This window comes from Myodes glareolus, chromosome 21 (genome assembly GCF_982192425.1).
Source record: "Myodes glareolus chromosome 21, mMyoGla1.1, whole genome shotgun sequence".
Classification (NCBI taxonomy): domain Eukaryota; kingdom Metazoa; phylum Chordata; class Mammalia; order Rodentia; family Cricetidae; genus Myodes; species Myodes glareolus.
The window spans coordinates 15605127-15623969 of NC_142046.1; the positions used below are offsets into that span (position 1 = coordinate 15605127).

General features: G+C 43.8%; 1 protein-coding gene across 8 annotated transcripts in view; it reads right to left on the reverse strand.

Moving 5' to 3' along the window:
- Sptan1 (spectrin alpha, non-erythrocytic 1) overlaps positions 1-18843 on the reverse strand; it is a 70129-nt gene that overhangs the window by 15851 nt on the left and 35435 nt on the right. For 2 of the 8 annotated variants that reach the window (XM_048431935.3, XM_085681422.2), the window contains 17 exons: positions 18013-18072; positions 16741-16939; positions 15210-15314; positions 14443-14466; positions 13518-13553; positions 11490-11537; positions 10284-10375; positions 9890-10034; positions 9623-9804; positions 6024-6123; positions 5726-5923; positions 5498-5644; positions 2832-2935; positions 2548-2710; positions 2183-2197; positions 548-679; positions 187-324 (listed from right to left, as the gene is read on the reverse strand). In XM_048431935.3, the coding sequence (XP_048287892.1) occupies positions 187-324; positions 548-679; positions 2183-2197; positions 2548-2710; positions 2832-2935; positions 5498-5644; positions 5726-5923; positions 6024-6123; positions 9623-9804; positions 9890-10034; positions 10284-10375; positions 11490-11537; positions 13518-13553; positions 14443-14466; positions 15210-15314; positions 16741-16939; positions 18013-18072 (1888 nt within the window). The remainder of the gene's footprint in view (positions 1-186; positions 325-547; positions 680-2182; positions 2198-2547; positions 2711-2831; positions 2936-5497; positions 5645-5725; positions 5924-6023; positions 6124-9622; positions 9805-9889; positions 10035-10283; positions 10376-11489; positions 11538-13517; positions 13554-14442; positions 14467-15209; positions 15315-16740; positions 16940-18012; positions 18073-18843) is intronic. The other 6 variants (XM_085681425.2, XM_085681421.2, XM_085681424.2 and 3 more) reach the window with 3 other exon arrangements.

Sequence of the window (18843 nt, forward strand, 5' to 3'; positions counted from 1 at the left end):
CATCTCCCTCCTCTATACCACTTCCTTAGGGGAGAGGTCTGACAGCTAGGGTCTTCTGAAATCACTTTTCTGTTCTAAGCCTCTACTCACTCTGTAATAACAATCTGAACCTATGTCTACAATCTGGGGCTGGTTGACGGACCCATTCATTACCCAAATGCTAGAAATCCCCTGATCTCACATTACCTCAGAGAGCCAGAAGTCAAAGTCTTTGATTCCAGTGTTGAAATTCTGCTGCTTATTGGCCTCTTTTAGCTTCTGGCTCTTCTCAGCTGATTTCTGCACCAGGAACTGCCACTGGTCTGCAAGGGCAGCCAGGCGGGCCTTGGGAAGAGATGGGGGGAGTCACTTGGGATGGGGAAATCTCTGAAGGATCCACCCCTAAGACTCAAATTAGAAACCATCAAAGAAGAAGTGGAAACAATCACAGGAACTGAGTTCCCAGATTTTACAGACTGTAGGTCTTACACTGTATTTCAGCTGTAGTGGGGAGGATAGTAGCATGTTACCACTCTTTCTGGAGACAGTATGGGTCCTTGGACCATACCTTCACAGCGTCCTCACTGCCAGCACAGGCTCCACGCTCGATGAGTGAGTTTCCCATGTCAATGACGCCACGGATTCGGTCAGCATTGGCGTGCAGTTCTGCCTCAAAGGCTTGATGCTTCTGGTGCTTGCTCTGAAAATATCAAACCACCAGTCAGAAGCAGTTCTTGTCAGCCTTGTCATTAAGGCAAAAGAGATGCTCAGGAAGAAGTGAGTGCTAGGAAGGTAAGGAACAAGGCAAGCATTAGTGTTGACAGAAAGCCACCACAGGTTGTGTGGTGCTATGGTTTGGGGTCTATGGGAGCTCAGCAGAGGTAGGTTTAGGCCAGAAAGGAGACAACACTAGTTCAAGGGCAGTGGGGTTAATGCCAGTTCTGAACAGTTCACCAGCAGGCTGGGAGCAAAGTATCAAAATCTTTTGTAGGAGACTGAGGTTACAGTTTTAGTTCTGAATCTAACCACACGTCCATTGTCAACCCATGTCTTTATGCTTCCTGGACAGAAGTTCTGACTGGTAACATGGATGGGCTATTCCCACCCTACAGCAGGAACATCTGATGGCTGCAGTAGTTCTGTTGATGAAGATTTGACTTTGCAGGCTTATATTTGCTATCTGTCATTAATCAAAACACGAGGCTGTTAAACCCAGTCTAAAGGCAGGCTGAATCTTATGTTTGCAAGGAACAAGAGAGTTGGGGGCCTGGTTTGGTTTCTAAGAATTTGTTAGGAAACTAAAGATGCTGAAACACTTAACATCTATGATTGTGAGGATAACAGTAGCTGTAACACAGTTCTGGGAAAAAAACAGCGTGAGAAATAGTCTCAGGGGAGAATGTTACTGAGAAAGAAAATTAGGAGAGAACAAACATAAAGACCAACAAGAAAAAAACCCACAAAAAAAAGCAACAAGATAGTTTATTTGGCTAAGATTCTGCACTCAATGTTTCATTTCAGAGGCAGTAACCATTTCAGGGAGGGGACCCTGGCTGTTAAAGCAGCACCGAGACCAACAGGTCTCACACAGACATCAGTCATTCTGTGCTTTGCTCTCGTCACTGTTGATACAAACCTATCTACTCTCTTCTACAGCTTTACTTCCTCTTCCTATTTCTGGGACTTGGAGCCATGTGATGACAGATACCTTTCCGTGACCTCCTGAGCAATGTCTACTTAGATCTGGAAGCATGTATTGCTATTCCAGTTCTCTAGGCCAGCACCAATGGATACCAGCCTAGGTGTATATTGGACTCACCCCAAGCTAGCCTGCCCTGCCCAGGCCACTAGATACCTTAAGCCCAGAAAAACAAACTCACAGTCTCTTAAATATAGAAGCTGATATTTTGTTTTCAAAAGCACCCCTTGAAAAAAAGTGGTCAACTACTGCCCCCAAACCAAACACTGTACAGAACTTGCATGGATGATGGAATGGGGAAGAAGAGAGAAGGACTGCCGGCTAATTACAACAGATAAAGCCACGTCTCACAGGACACTTGGATGGAGGGCGACTGGGGATTAGAATGGCGATGGATGAACAGACACCAGTGGACATTATGTGACCACAGTCACGGTACTCCAGAGTAGAACACAGACCCCAGAGCTCACAAATCTACAACTCTTAAGAGCATAAAGAACTTACCAGCAGCTTGGAAAGCTACAAAAACAGATTGAAAGAAGAGTTCAGTACACTGATTTGAACATGTCTCAGCTATTAAAGACTCAATTGCCATCATACTTCCCCAGCAAATTCCGCACTTGGGAATAGCACAGGAGTAGGACCCTTAGACACATTATAGCAGTTAAATTTCTACAAAGACTAGCAAGGGAGCAGCTTTCAAATGGCTCCACCAACTCAGCAGTGTTTGCCCACTGGCCAAGGGACTCTTTCTAAGTAAGCTCCATAGTGGTGCAAATGGTTTTGTAGGCAAACTCCTTTAAGTCTCATTTAACAGCTCAAGTCCGTAACATAGGCACTTCAGAGCCAGCACCACTGAGTCCACTCACCTGGATGTTGGTGGGGTCCTTATAGGACTCATCACTCGCTGTCTGTAACTTCTCACTGATCCAGGCCTCAATTTCATCCACATCCCGGCTGAACTGCTGAAGTGTTTGAGATTCTCCAAGTTTGGACCTTTTCTCAATCATCTGGGCTTTTAGGCGGCGCCACCTATGAATGAAGATCAAATGTGAGTGTTCCTTACCAGAAAAGAAGAAGCTTGAGTAGGTGTGGCTTCTCACATGTGGGCTCTCATCTCAACTGGTAGAGTTTATCACCACAGGACACCTACCTGTCAAGGACCTCATTGCGACGGTTTGCAATGTCTCCTTTGGCATAGTGGTCAACAGCAATGAGCTGGTCAGCAAAGGCTTGCAGGGCAGCTATCTTTTCCTCCTGAGGACAAACGGGTAAAGAGATCGAGGTGGGCTGGATAAGGCCTGTCAGCCTGCTACCTTTCAGAGGAGATGGTTACACTTTGGAACTAACTGGTGGCAGGATCGGAACACACCGATACTTTAGAAGCCAGCTTGATTATCATCATTACTAGAGGAGGGTTTAGTTCAAGAGGACTTCAGGTCATACTGAGCTGTGCAGGTGCTGGGACACCAGCAGATGCCATAGCAACAAACTAGGCTCATAAAATGACCACTGTTCTGTTTTCAACAAAATGGTTTTCAAGTCACAGTTGTGTAACTATTTTATTTGTTTTAATGTGTTACCTTACCAAACATAAATTTTCACCCTTAAAAAGGTAAAATTTTTTTTTTTGGGGGGGGGCTGAGTATGGTAGCATACACCTTTAATCTCAGCAGAGCAGGCTGGTATCTGTGAGTTCAGCCTGCACCACACATACCCACTTCCAGGGGGACTAAACAGAAAGACCCTGTCTCAGAATACAAAACAGAACAAATCTGGGGGCTCGGAGATGGCTTAGTCATTAAGAGCACGTGCTGTTCTTGCACATGACGTGAGTTTTGTTCCCAGGAACCATGTGGCTATTAACAACTAGCTTGCTATACTCTACTTGCAGAGGATCTCACACCTTCTGGCTTCTAAGGGCACTGCACATACATGCTACACTTGAGAGACAAGCATATGAATACACATAAATTTAGAAAACTTAATTTTTTCCAATACCATCATTGTTTTTTGCAGTGCTATGGTCTGAACCGAAGTTTCATATATGTCAGGAAGCATTCTTCTAGGGAGTTACAGCTGTCATCATACAATAATACAGAACTCATTTGAGTACTTTTTCTATATGTATATGTATGTGCAATAAATGTGTATGCATATTTATAAGCACACCTGACAGCGAGCTTGGTTGCCATTGCTCAGGAACCTCCATTGTGTCTTCTGACAGAGTCTCTCACCGATTAGGCTGACTGGCCAGCTGCCAGAAAGCCCCGCACTGTGATTATAAACACACCATACATGGCTTTTGGGTTCTAGGGATCAAACCCAGGTCCTCATGCACTTGATCTGATGGGCTTCATTTGAGTCACCTGAGGTTTTAAACGCTGTCTTGGTGCTGTGTGCTGAGCCCTGAGGGCCTGGTGCACACTAAGCAGTACTCTAGCCCTGGGTAGCAACCCTTCCTTTTTAATTTTAATCATTTATTTATTTTTTATTTAAGATAAATAAATGGGTGTTTTGCCTGCTTACATGTCTGTGTGAGGGTGTTGGATCTCCTGGAACTGGAATAACAGACAGTTGTGAGCTGCAATGTGGGTGCTGGAAACTGAACCCAGGTCCTCTGAAGAACAGTCAGTGCTCTTAACCACTGAGCCCCCACAAACTGTCTTCTTTTTTTGAGGTAAGTTTTTTTTTTTTTTCCAGTTTTTTTTTTCCCTTTAGTTTTTCTGGTTTTTCAAGACAGAGTTTCTCAGTAGCTATGGAGTCAATTCTGGAACTCACTCTGTAGACCAGGCTGGCCTCCAACTCACAGATATCCACCTCTGCCTCTGCCTCCGGAGTGCTGAGATTAAAAGTGTGCACCATTGCCCGGCAGCTGGAGACAATTTTGTTATGTAGCCCAGCCTGCCTTTGAACTTTATCTTTCTGCCTCAGTTTCCCACACACTGCGATTACAGGAGTACCCACCAAGCTGGTATCTCAAGGTTTCTTGCCGCTATTTTGAGACAGGGTCTCACTATGTAGCCTTGGTTACCCTGGAGCTGGCCATGTAAGCCAGGCTAGCCTTAAATTTAGACATCTATTTGCATCTGCTTCTCAGTGTTGGTAGTAATAAAGGTAAGTTTTCATATCTGGCCCAGTTTAAATTCATATTTTGTCAACTAAAGACGTACTTGTTGGATATGTGATGGACTATTCTTTTGTTTTTAATTATGGGGATGTGTTCATGCCTATGTGAGTAGGTACATGTAAACAATGAGTGTGGGTGTCTTCAGAGAGAGGTATTTGATCCCTGGAGCTGGAATTGCACACACTTGGGAAACACCTATGAGGGTGCTGGGAGCCAAAATCAAGTGCTCTCCAAGAGCACTACCTAAGTGTTCTTAACCACGTAGCTATGCTCATAGACCAACAGAATGTGTATTTTTTGAAGTTAGTATGAAAATTATAGCTGTATTAATAGTTCTTTGCAGTACTGGGGACTGAACCCTATAGCACACTAGGCAGTACTCCAACACATAGCTATCCCTGTCATCTGAATAGCATTTTTTGTTTTATTCTGGAGACAGTGTCTCACTATATAGTCCTGGCTAACCTGGAATGTTCTATATAGCCCAAGCTGGGAGCTCTTGAACTTTAGAGCTCCACCTGCATCTGACTCCTGAATAACAAGAATTATGAAGGTCATTAATAATAGCTCCAACTAATACAACCTAGTCAGTAACATCCTTTTTAACCTAGTCATTAAGATAGAACTGCCATCAAATTACGATGTGACGTAGGCAAACCTAGACAAGGATCTCATGGTCCAGGACCCACCTGGACATTGATAGCTTTATCAAAATCTTCATGTTTTTTGATCAGAGCCTCCACACTGTCCAGCGAGTCTCCTTTGTCTTCTGTGTTTAGGAAGGCCTCCCGAGCAGCCATCCAGTTCTCTGCTTGCTCACAGTCCCGATGGAATAGCTAGAGAGTGGACAGGTAGGTGTGAAGAAAGATAGAGCCACTGGCAAGAAATAACTAATGAAAACTCAAACACACACACACCTGCAACTCCAAGCAGTGGTCCAGCATCATTCTGCGCTGAACCCAGGCCTTCTCCAGGTCTGTGCGCTCCTGGTCAAGAATATCAAGTTTCTCCTTGATCTCTGGGCTGGCATAGTGCCCATGAGCTAACAGCTGCTGCCCAAACTGCTCAAATGCCTGAAAAGTGCCAGCCCTGGCATCAATTTCTGTCCGGTGTTCCTGCCAAGAGGAGAGAAGTGATTAGGTAACATGCAGAAGATGCCCACACTGGTTCCCAAGACAGGGAGGGGTAAGGCCCCTAAGGCCTCTAAGGACCTACCTGATGTCGTTCCAGTAAAGCCTCAGCTCCAGTGACATCCTTGGCTAGCTCATCTGAAGACACCAACCCTCGTATTCCATTGATCCAAGACATGAGGTCACTAGAAATCAGATGAACGGAGGAACATCCATCACACTACCTGACAACAAGCATGCCTGCCCAGGAAATGGCCGCATCACTTCTGCCTCAGGTGATTATTTTATAATTATTACTTTAAACTGTCAAAGCTACTTTACGTTTTTCTATTTTATGTGCATTGGTGTTTTGGCATGGGTGTCAGGTCCCCTGGTACTAGAGTCACAGACAGTTGTGAGCTGCCACGTTGGTGCTGGGAATTGCACCTGGGCCCTCTGGAAGTTATTTTAGGTTAAACCTAGCCATATCAAACAGGACTGACCGTATAGCCTCTTGTTTGTGTTACCAAAAAAGGGGATTCTTCTCCTGGATCTAGCTGGGTATGTGTAGTTCTCTCCCATCACTGAGCAAACTTCTCTTTGCAATAGATAGAGATCATTACAGAAAACCACAACCAATCAAAATGCAGAGTCTTGAAGCCCAGTCCCAACTAATACAACACAACTCCTGCACCTAAGGCTCAGGAATCGTTGTGTGTGTATGTCAGAAGTTACACCAATAAAGTCTCAGCAAAGTGGCCACCTACATACCCAGAAGAAAGTCAATACCAACAGACATGCTAATGTGGAAAGGGAAAGGCTTTTAGAGCTTCAACACTAAATAAAGAACCACGAGCAGCACAGTGGTGGTGCCTGCCTTTAACCCCAGCACTCAGGAGGCAGAGGGAGGCAAATCTCTGAGTTTGAGGCCAGCCTGGTCTACAATGTGAGTTCCAGCAACAACATAAAAATAGAAAGGTGAGGGCTGGAGAGATGGCTCAGAGGTTAAGAGCACTGGCTGTTCTTCCAGAGGTTCTGAGTTCAATTCCCAGCAACCACATGATGGCTCACAACCATCTGTAATGATATCTGGTGCCCTCTCCTGGCCTGCAGACATATATACAGACAGACCACTGCATACATAATAAATAAATGAATCTTAAAAAAAATAGAAAGGTGAAAATGATGTAATTTGTATTATGATGTTAAAAGTAAAAAAAATTATTTTTCTTTTATTAAAGAAGGAGAGCTGGGTATGGTGGTGCACATCTTTCATCCCAGCACTCAGAGGCAGCAGTAAGTGGTCTCTGAGTTCTAGGCTTACCTAACCTACAGAGCAAGTTCCAAGACCAGGACTAGAAAAACTTAATACATAAATGATAAAAGAGAAGGGTCTGAGAGTGGGGGTAGTGAGATGGCTCAGCGAGTAGCTTTCTGAACATACACGATGGAGAGAGCCGACTTCTCCAAGCTGTCCTCTAGCATTCACACACTAGGGCTGTGGGACACAAGCATGCACATGCACACATAACTGCAATGAAAATGTAATAATAGAAGATTTTAGGCTGGGCGGTGGTGGCGCACGCCTTTAATCTCAGCACTTGGGAGGCAGAGGCAGGTGGATCTCTGTGAGTTCGAGGCCAGCCTGGTCTAGTTCCAGAACAGGCACAAAAAGCTACAGAGAAATCCTGTCTTTAACGCCCCCCCCCCTCAAAAAAATAAGATTTTGGAAGAAAAAAAAAGTCAAAAACCAAAGACCCACGCTGGGATACTTAATGGCAGAGAGGACATACAGGTTTAGTTCTCAGCACCCTCACGGTCTCTAACTGTCTCTAACTCCAATTCCAGGGGATTTGGCATCCTCTTCTGAGCCCTCAAACACCAGGCACACAAGTGGCACAGACATACACACAAAAAGAGTGCTTATTGTTCTTATTTTTTATTTCTTTCCTTTTTTTTAAATAAAGAAGATTTACTTATTTTCATTTTGAGTGTATGAATTGTTTTGCCTGCTTGTACCAGGCACAAGCCAGAAGAGAGTGTGGGATCCTTCGGATCCGGAATTACAGATGTTTGTGAGGCACCATGGAGGTGATGGAAACGGAACCTGGGTCTAAGGTGCTCTTAACTGCTGAGCCATCTCTAGCCCTGAATAATGTTCATCTAATGGACCCAAGTTTCTTTTCTAGTATTCATACTAGGTAGCTCACAACCACCCACAATTTCACCTTCAGAGAGTTCAACTTCCTCTTCTGACCTCCTCAGGTACCTGCAATCATGAGCATATATCCCCGGTGCCCACATGCCATCAAAAAAAATAAAAGTATTTTATAAAAAGCCAAAAACAAACAAATAAATAACCCAAACAAAATCCAGAATTCTTCATTAGATAAATCAACAGCTGTGGCCTGGAGAGAGGCCTCAATGGTTAAGTGTACTTCCTGCTTTTCTAGAGGACCCAAGTCTGGAAAGTAGAGTGGTAGCATCTGGGGCTCCCATCCAAGAAGAGGGAGTATCTGAGACCATCAAATGCTAGGCATCAGAAACCATCACAAACTCAGTGAAGTATCACACAGACATGAAAAGACAAAGGCATAATTATGGGAAATCTGCTAAGACACCTAGCTTATACCCTTACAAAATGACAGCATGGAGATCCTGCTCCAGATTGAGAGACCCTAGCTATGAAATATATTTATCAAAAAAAATTATTGATTATGTATACTGTGTTCTGTCTGCATGTGTGTCTGCCAGTCAGAAGAGGGCACCAGATCTCATTACAGATGGTTATGAGTCACCATGTGGTTGCTGGACATTGAACTCGGGACCTCTGGAAGAGCAGCCAGTGCTCTTAACCATTGAGCCATCTCTCAGCTCTGTAGACCAGGCTGGCCTCAAACTCTTGAGATCCACCTGCCTCTGCTTTCTTGGGATTAAAGGCATGCACTACCACAGCCCAGTGGGCTTAGATATTATTAATGAATTCATAATAGGTGTGATAAGGAGAATGCTGGGCCTGACAATCTATTGTTGCTCAGAAAACAAAAGAACCTGTAATTAATGAGGGTCACAAAATTAACAGGCAACAATACCACAGTTAATTTTGTCACTCTTCCAACTTCTCTGTGACATTATTTTAAAATTAAAACAGTTGATGGAAAAGATCACTTGTATCTATAAAGTCAAATATAAAGAAGAAAACATAATTGGCAATGTTTTGTGATATAGACCCAAGTGCAGAGACCAGTGACTTTTAGCATTTGGTAGTTTGAATATTTTATATTAAGTGGTAATTTTTATATTACAATTTACTATTAAAAGAAGGTCCTATGAATCAAAAATCTATGAAATGACACTTGGTATGCATATGCATGAGACTGGCTCATAGATCAGAATGTTTATTTTCTGGTTGGTGAACTGTTTGGGAAAGATTAGGGAGTGTGGGCTTCCTGGAGATGTAACCAACCCTGGGGCTGGCTTCCCAAGCCCCCTCCATCCAAGTTAGGTCTCTCAGGATGTAAGTTCTCAGCTACTGCTTCAATGCCATACCTGCTGTCATGCTTCCCCCACCATGATGGTCATGGACTCTTCAGTCTCTTAAATTGTGAGCCCCAAATAAACATTTTTTTCTTTTTAATATAAGTTGGCTTGGTCATTCTGATCCATCACAGAAACAGAAACATAACTAAGATACTTGATTCTTACCGGAAATCGCTAAGGAAGCGCTGCAGGTCATGAGAGTCACCCAATTTAGCCTTGCGCTGATCTGCACGCTTCCCTAGGCTGGTCCAGGCCTGGTTTAACTCTGTGCACTTTTCCTTCAAATCCTCTGCAGATTCAGGGTGGGACTGGATCAAGCGCTGGGCTGTCTCCCCAAGAGAATTCACCTACAGGGAAAGAGTGGTAAGAACACCCAGAGAAACAGCTGTGCTCAGCAGACTTTAGGCCTTAGCTTCCCTAATCATCTCTCACCTTGTCGCCCAGAGCTGCAAGGTCCCTCTCAAAGCCTTCATGTTTGCGCTGCAGGGCCTGGACACTGGCTAGATCATGGCCATAATTGTCTGTGTTCAGGGCCTGATTCTTCTCTTCAATCCATTCTTTGGTTTCATCAGCATCTCTGCAGGTAAGCTACATGGTGAGTGCCAAGCACCACTGCCTTTGTCCCATGGCAATCAGAGAAAACCTCTTGGGCTGGCAGTTGTGTGTCTGGTACACACATTCACTCTCAGCAGTATTAACTGAGCATCCACTGTGTTAAGAGCCCAAACATCAACAAGACATAGCTACTTATGCTGATATTCCACTCAGCAAGCCCCATCTATGAGGGGCAAAATCCTCATTTCTTCCTATCCCAGCCAACCCTCACCTGTGGAACCTCTGTACTTCATGTGCACTGCCCAAGAGCTGGCTACGTTCCTCAGCCAGCTGTTGCAAGGACCGCCAACGCTCATTCAGCTCCTGCAGGAGAATAGTAACATCAGCCTGTTCTGGTATACCCACAACCAGGTCTTAGGAAAATGATTCAACTGGAAGTGATAGGACACCTGTAATTTTCCATTTCAACCTTCCTTGCAAATACACCAGTAGTGTACTCCAACAGTAATCTTGCAGAGATCAAAACCAGTCATATCTAATAGCCTGGAAATCCCTCAAATGCCTAATCTAGGAACACTCTTTGCAACACTGGGAGAAACTAACTTTGTGCTTCTTTCCAATACACTGGTGATTGGCACATGACACCTATGCTACAAGCGAAACTTCTAGGATCTTCTCAGCATTACAACCAATCAAGTCTTGGGCCAGAGCAGATGTGACAAACGCTGATGCAGACAGCAAAAAGCTGAATCCTAAAGGTTCCTGCTTCACTGGAAATCCCAGTGAAGGTTTTCAGTACTGCTCTGTGCTGGTCTGGAAAAGAACGGTCCCCATAGGCTAACGTTTGAATTACTTGGTCCCCATTGACTGAACTGTTTGGGAAGGAATTGTCTTGCTTTGTTGGGGGAGGTGTGTCATTAGGATTTGGGGCAGGCTTTGAGGTTTCAAAGGATTAGCCATTCCAAGTCTATTCTCTCTGCCTCCTGTTTGCAGAATAAGATCAGCGTCTCAGTTGTTCCTGCTGCCATCCCATCATGGACTCTAACCTGAAACCAAAAGCCTAGTTAGACACTGTCGTTTGTAAACTGCCTTGGTCATGGTGTTTTGTCACAGCAATAGAACAGTAACCAAGATGCTCGTACTAAAGTCTGAGTCAAGAAATCTGAATAAACTGGATGGTTGTGGCCTTTAATCCCAGCACTCAGGAGGCAGAGGCAGCAGATCTCTGTGAGGCCAACCTAGTCTACAGAGTGAGTTCTAGGACAGACAAGTCTGTACAGAGAAATCCTATCTTGAAAACCAAAACCACAACAAGGAAAGAATCCCAATCAAGCTATTTCGTGACTCGACATTTGATGAGTATGCTTAAGCATGTTTCTGAGACCTATGGAAGTGGGTCAGATCACAGCACGTCCTCTATTGTAGTCAAGAGAAAGAAAATTTGAAAAAAAAAGCAAGTGTAAGCATCATTTCTTACCTTGATGGAGTTGAAGGTGGCCACTGTGTGGACCATCATGCGAGCGGACTGTGAGAAGAGCACAGGGAAACCAGTCAAGAGACTTTCCACAGACAGATCTGCTGGGGCCACTGAGCAGGTCCCAAAACTCAAACCGTGTTATACTACACTGGCAACATTTGAAGCAGGGGCATTGATAAAAACTCCATCTACTAGAAAGGTGCAAGAAAACACCAAGTACATAAGTGGAGTTGGCTGCAGGATGAAGCACACCCACATGGAGAGGAAAGCCTTGAGGATAGCTGCTGAAGGAAGGGCAGCTCAAGAGTCATGAATGGTGCACTTTACTGTCCGTACCAAAGAACCCTCCAGAAAACAGTTCCACATACACTGACTGCTGTGATTGTTTCATTATTAGTGAGGCCCAAAAATCACTCATTCCACGGCTGATGCGGTTACTAGGCTGTGGTTTCTAACTGTGCTGAAGAAAAGGGGACAGCATTGCTGAAGGACAACCAAAGCAAGCCAGTGAATTAGCTTTCTTCTTCACAATGCAGACACTTATAAACACCTGAGGAGCATCAAAATGTCCTATCCCGCCTGGCTTACAAACAAAACAAAACTCCTCTTGGCTCAAATCTTTTCAAGTATGAAAAAAGGAGGCAGGGCTCAGCTTTGATGCAGGGGCGGGAAGCCATCAAATGTTCTCATGAACCACAGATGACAATGTGGGTGCTATATAGGTCCAGAAGGCAAGACCATCATCTCCCAATCCTTCTTAGAAATAAGAAACAATTCACAATGATCTCTTAATCTGTGCCAGTGAGATGGTTCAGCAAGGAAGGGCTGTTGTTGCCAACTTAATGACCTTTCAACTTATACAAAATGGAGTCCCAACCCCTGCAAGCTGTCCTTTAACCTTCCTAAGCACACGGTGATATGTGCTCCTACACAAATACACACACCACAAACAACTGTAATTAATTCTAAAATCTGTTCTTTTCAGCTAGGCATGGTGGTGCATGCCTTTAATTTCAACACCGGAGGTAAAGGTAGGTGGGTCTCCATGAGTTCAAGGCTAGCCTAGTCTACAGTGACTTCCAGATCAGCTTGGTCTATGTAGTGAATTCTAGACTAGCCAGAACTACAAAATGAGACCCAACCCCTTTTAAATTTATTTTCAAAAGAATATATATTGCAAGAAAAGCTTATCAGAACATTCAGAGAGGAAGTTCATTAAATTTTGCTGTTAGAAAAAGTAACAGCGGGACATGGAGAATTGAATCAAATGAGAAAAAAAAAGTCTCATATCTTTTCTTTTTTAAAACCAAGTTAATAACAACTATGAGGGACACTGAGGCTGGGTTGAGACAGGTTAGACTAGATGACTGACAGCACAAGGGTGAGCATGGGAGGCTGGTGAAGGAAGGCCTTTTCTGCTAGATTTCTGAGCTATCATCTATGTCCCAAGAACATACTTTTCTGGTACGCAGAAGTCTACCTGTAACTAGTTTGTAGCTTAAGCGAAGTATTACAAGAATTGCTGGTGGTGCAATCTTAGCTGGAAGCACAGTACATCCAGCCTCCTTCCACATTCCCTGGCAAATCTTTGCTGTTCTGGTGTCAGTGATGTCAGCTGTGGGGGTAACTTGCTCCTCCCCTCCTGCTTTGGAGATGGGACCTTCTATACACAGGCTTCCTTGAGCTACAGATCTGGTCACTCAGGTAACAGACAGAAGGAGGACTGTCACTCTCATTCTCAGTCCTACTATCCTCTGCCATCCTGTGGAGTAATATCTGAAAATGGATGAGTTCCCAGGTGAGGTGTACTCTAGGATGAAGGCTGCCCAATCTAACTTGGTATTCTGCTTCTTTGTATTAGGCTTTCCAGTTCCATAAACAACAGAATATAGCCACTAAGGTTAGGAGGAGAACACACCAACCAAGTGAAAGTTTATAACAAGCTGGAAACGAAGAAAAAGGCACACAAGAAAGAACGTAAGATATTGCAAAAAACTTAGAACTAGTAATGTGCAAAGGAGTTCTTACTTTCCATGGGGAGGCTGTCTTGGAATCTGCTTCATCCTAGACAAAGAAAAAAAGAGTTAGTCAGCATGTCATAAGCACAGAACCTTCTCGGCCAGCAACTGTGATCCCAGAGGAATCCCAATAGTTTATATTCACTACTATGGAACTCAGAGCTGACTATCCAGCAACCAACCTAAGGCTGGCTGGAAGGAATCACCAAACACATAAATAAAATCCTCCTCCCCTTTTAAGATCTATTTTGTGTGTATGAGTGTTTTTTCTGCATGTATGTACATGCACCACCTGCACACCTGGTGCCCATGGTGTTCAGAAGAGGGCATCAGATTCCTTGGAATAAAAAGTTAAGGACAGTTTGAGCCACCCATGATGTCGGTGCTGGAACTGAATTCAGATTCTTTGCAAGAGCAACAAGCGTTTGTGACTGCTGGGCCAACTCTATAGCTCCCTACTGTGCCCCCGACCCCCTAAATCCAATAAAAAAGTGGAAGGAAGGAATTCAATATAATGGCCATCTTTTCTTTATGCCATACTCATAGAATTCTTTGAAAAAGAAAATAAAACAAACATAAACAATAAGGAAATGATATTAGGGAAAACATTTTAGAAAGATAAAGAGAGATCAAACATGTTTTGGTCAGGTAGGTAGTTAGCTCCTATAACAGCAGCATTAGGGATGCTAAGGCAGGAGGATTGTGATTTTGTAGCCAGTCTGTGCTGTACAGTGAGTTCCATACCAGCCTGGACCACGCAATACTCTAATAACAAACCCCCACTTTTGTGTGGAGAATGGCAGGCAATATAGATGCCTTCCTTTTCATTCTTACACAACAAAAGGTCTCTATCATTCATCAGCTCTTGACTTTACTTCTTCCCAAGATTTAAATCCTTGCCCAGTTTGAGTTCTACATGGAACCCTGTGACTTACCCTGGGCATCATGCCATACACCTCCTACAAGGTAAGAAGGAAATCAGTGTTAGTACAGAGGAAACATGCTTCGGGATGTCATACAGTAAGTGTAGGTGAAAAGAAGAGCCACAAAACACAGAACTCCAAATCAAATGCTTACATGCAAAAAAATTTATCTAGTTAAGGAATTTAAGAACTTGAAGCTAAGTGGGTAGTAGTGGTGCACACCTTTAATCCTAGCACTTGGGAGGCAGAGGCAGGCAGATCTCTGTGAGTTCAAGGCCAGCCTGGTCTACAAAACTAGTTCCAGGACAGCTAGGGCTATACAGACAAAACTTGTCTCAAATAAATAAATAAATAAATAAATAACCAACAAAAATGGGGCGGGAACAAAGGTTCAGTGGTTAAGGGCACTAGCTGCTCTTCCAGAGGCCCTGAGTTCAATTCCCAGCACCCATATGGTGGCTCACAACCGTCTGTAATGAGATCTGGTGCCCTCTGCAGGAGGCAGAACACAACACATAAATAAATAAATCTTAAATCAAAAACCAAAAACCAACAAAAAGAATGTGGAGTCAATGGCACCAAAGACATTTAACTTCCACAGTTCTTCATGGGCTTGGGAGTATAGGATGAAGTGTGAACTACACTGGCCTCAAATCTGTGTTATATAACATGGCGTGGCCTCTGCCAGGCAGTGGTAGTGTGCACCTTTAATCCCAACAACAAGGGGGAAGAAAAAGAAAAAAGAAAGTGACCTCTGGGGCTAAGGTTAAAACACCCACCTGCTGTTGTACAGCTTGTACCTCCTCCGCCATCAGACCTTCAGACTCCAGGTCTTCAGCTACTTTGTTAATGTCCTTCAGTCGAGACTCATTGGCTTTCAGATCCTTTAAGGTAAAATCACAATCATTAAATACACAACAGCAAGTCAGGGGAAGGGGGATGACACTTTTAAGTCTCCAGCACTGGAGAAACACGGAAGCTACAGAGAGTAAACTCTAAGTCACACAGACTGCACAATTCATGTTATCTTCACTTCAGTAATCTGTGGTCAGACCCAAGAGAACCAACTATTTAAAACTATTTTTGTTTTGTTTTTGGTTTTTTTTCTGTGTGTAGTGAGGGTAAGTGTGCAACAGTATATGTATGAGATTAAGGACAAGTTGGTTCTCTCCAGTCACCAAGTGGTCCTAGAGATTGACAGAATAAACCCAGGCTTGGTGGAAAATGCCTTAGCCCAATGAGCCCTCTCACGCCCTAAGAACTAATCTGCCCTCCCAATCCATCCCGTTTTTGGGGATAGGGTCTCTCTATGTAACAGCCCTGGCTGTCCTGGGCTTAGACCAAGACAGCCTGAACTCACAGAGATTCACCTGTCTCTGTCTCCCAGTGATGGGATTAAATGCGTGCACCACCACTGCCCCGGAGAGAACCACTTTTATACACACACACACACACACACACACACACACACACACACACACACACACGGCTGGAGAGGTATTTAAGGCTAAGCATATTGACTGCTCTTCTAGATGTCCTGAGTTCAATTTCCAGCAACCACATGACAGTTCACAACACCCACTGATATCCTCTTCTAGTGTACAGGCATGCGTGGAAACAGCACTGTACATATAAATACATAATAAATAAATGTATTTAAATATATACATACACAATGAATAAATATACTAAATATATATACTTAAAAGTCACGCAACTGTGGCTCACACCTTTAATCTGAGCACTCAGGAGGCAGAAACAGGCGAATCTCTGTGAGTTTGAGGTCAGCGCAATCTAAAAATTGAGTTTGAGGTCAGCCCAATCTTATAAATTGAGTTCCAGGACACCTAAGAGCCACACAGAGGACCAATGTCTCAAAAAACAAAACAAAACAAAAAATTTAAATGCTAAGCTGGTTTTTAACTTGACTCACTTAGTTATATGTCTGTGTACTGTATGAGTTATAGATAGTTGTAAGCGAACATGTGGGTGTGGGGAATCAAACCTGAGTCCTCTGCAAGAGTAGTTGGTGCTCTTAACCTGTAAGCCATTACTACAGCTCCTTAAAAAGATTTCAAATTATTAATTTCATGTGTATATTGTTTTGCCTTCATGTGTGTTAATGTACCAAGTTTGTGCCTGGTATCTGTGGAGGAAGCAAACTGGAGGTATAGATGGTTGTAAGCCACTAGGTGGATGCTGGGAATGGAACTTGGCTCCTCTGGGTGCTCTTAACTGTTGAGCCATGCCTCCAGACCCAAGAACTACATATTTACACAACTTTGCAGCCATGCTGCAAGCTTCTCATACCTTCTGGAAGTCATCAAACTTCTTCTGCAGCACCTCAACCTGCTCCAGGTCTGCGCCAACCTCTTCACTCGTTAGAGCGGCTTCTTTCTCATTGATCCACTGCTGCAGCTCATTTGCTTCCCGGAACAACATGAACTTCTTACAACTCTTCTCCAACATGCCTTTCCGCTTCTCACCCAGTTCCAGCAGAGACTGATATCTGACAGAAGTCAAGAGGGTGACAAAATGGGCAAGAAACCAAAGATGCCAACACAGGACAACCACGAGTCATCTAAGGTGTGATCCAAGGCATGAGTTTGTAATGACAATGCCTAGCAACAAAGGCCCAACAAAGGATCAGAGCACACAAAGATGAGGATACTAACTAACCACAGCTTCATGGATAAGCGCACAGTACACTGGTCATACCTGGCTGGGCACACTTATCTCCGGGCCAATTTTCCAATTATTATGACCACAGAAGCCTGAAACCAAGCACTTAGCACAGAAACAAAAGGTTCATGCGACTACATTGGAGAGATGAGATGAAGCTACATAAAGATGAAACTACATAATGTATAAAAGGGATTTTTTTTGATTTTTATAATTCTCTGAGCAGCCCCTAAGTGGGGAAAGATAATGAGTTTTTTTTAACACAGTCTAATACAGGATGCTCCATCTCTGCCAGCAGGACATTTCCATAGTGAGCTGTGTATTTCTGAGCAAGTGACTGAAAGAATTCAGGTGCGTAGCACCAGCTGCAAGACCTAAGAAGAATCAAAGAATTTTCTAGCCCGTGAGAACTAAGATCAAAAAATGCTGAGCTGCCACTATCTTTACAGACATAAAAACAACAGATCTGAGTAAGAAATGAAATTCAAAGTTAAGGAAAAATCTGAAAATCATCACGAAATCTAAGCTTCCCAAATAAATAAAAAAGTACTATGTCACCAGAAGTCAGAGCCCTCAACCTCTAAGCAGCACTTCACTTCCTCCCTACTGAAGAAAATGACAAAACCGGTTGCAGGTTCACAGAGGACAGAGATGGCTCAGGCTCTATCACAAAACTAGAGTAAGCCAACAGCATTCCAAACACAAGCAGGCGGAAGCAACCAAGGAGAGCAATTCCACTGGCAGCTCTCTAACAGTCAGCAGAGCCGTGCTACAGATGTGGCAGGTCCCCTGCACCACCTTCTTCTGAACAGACAGTGCTCTGTAGGAAAGCGGCAGAGGGAGAATGGACAGGTGCAGCAGTGGACATGGGGAGCTCAGCGAGGCTCTCAGCCTACTCACAGTTCTTCCACCTGTTTCATACGCAGAGATACACTGCCGGCCTCCTTAGTTATGCGTGTCCTGCACAGAGGGGGTACAGCAAAAGCATGCACACATTAGTGGGATTAATCCACAGGAATGAAAAGCAGCAGCTCCGACTGGTGCCACGATGGCGGATGCTTGAAGTGGGAAAAACTTAGGAATCATTCAAAAGCACTTAGAAGCAGCCCAAGCCATGAATAAAATCAGTGGAGAAACAGTAGGAAAATTAAATGAGAGGGTTAGTTTACCTTCATGTTCCTCACAAGTCTGCTACACTTAAGGCAACGTTCCCTGTACTGCAAACACTTAGCTGCAGAGAGCAAGGCCAGGGGACAAAACAGACTTGAAGGACAGTGCTGATTCTAATAGCCAGTTCAGAACACTATCTCCACCAACATTTGTGCTCTTTTTTGACCCAGGTCTGTGACTGTGAGAAAAACACAAGCCCAAGGGTCTCCTTGTCTGTGCAGTAACAGTGAAAGAATTTGTAAGTGTACAAATGGTTCCTGTCATTTCAAGATCATTAAGTCAGAAAAGCTCTTACTCTAAGCCCTACTGGACTTAGAAATATACTTCCTGGGTACTTCCCAGGTGCCCAAAGCTGTTGACTTCATTAGTAGAGTAAGGTATGCACTACAGGACAGACATGTAGTACAATATGGGGCTCATCTATATCATGAGGAGAAAACAAGCTTAAAAAATAAATTGCAATCTCTGAACACAAAGCTATGGAAAAGAGAGCAGCTCTCTAGGCAGCTGTCCAAAGGGAGGCAGAGCCAAGGTGGGTAAGATATCCGAAAATCCAACCCA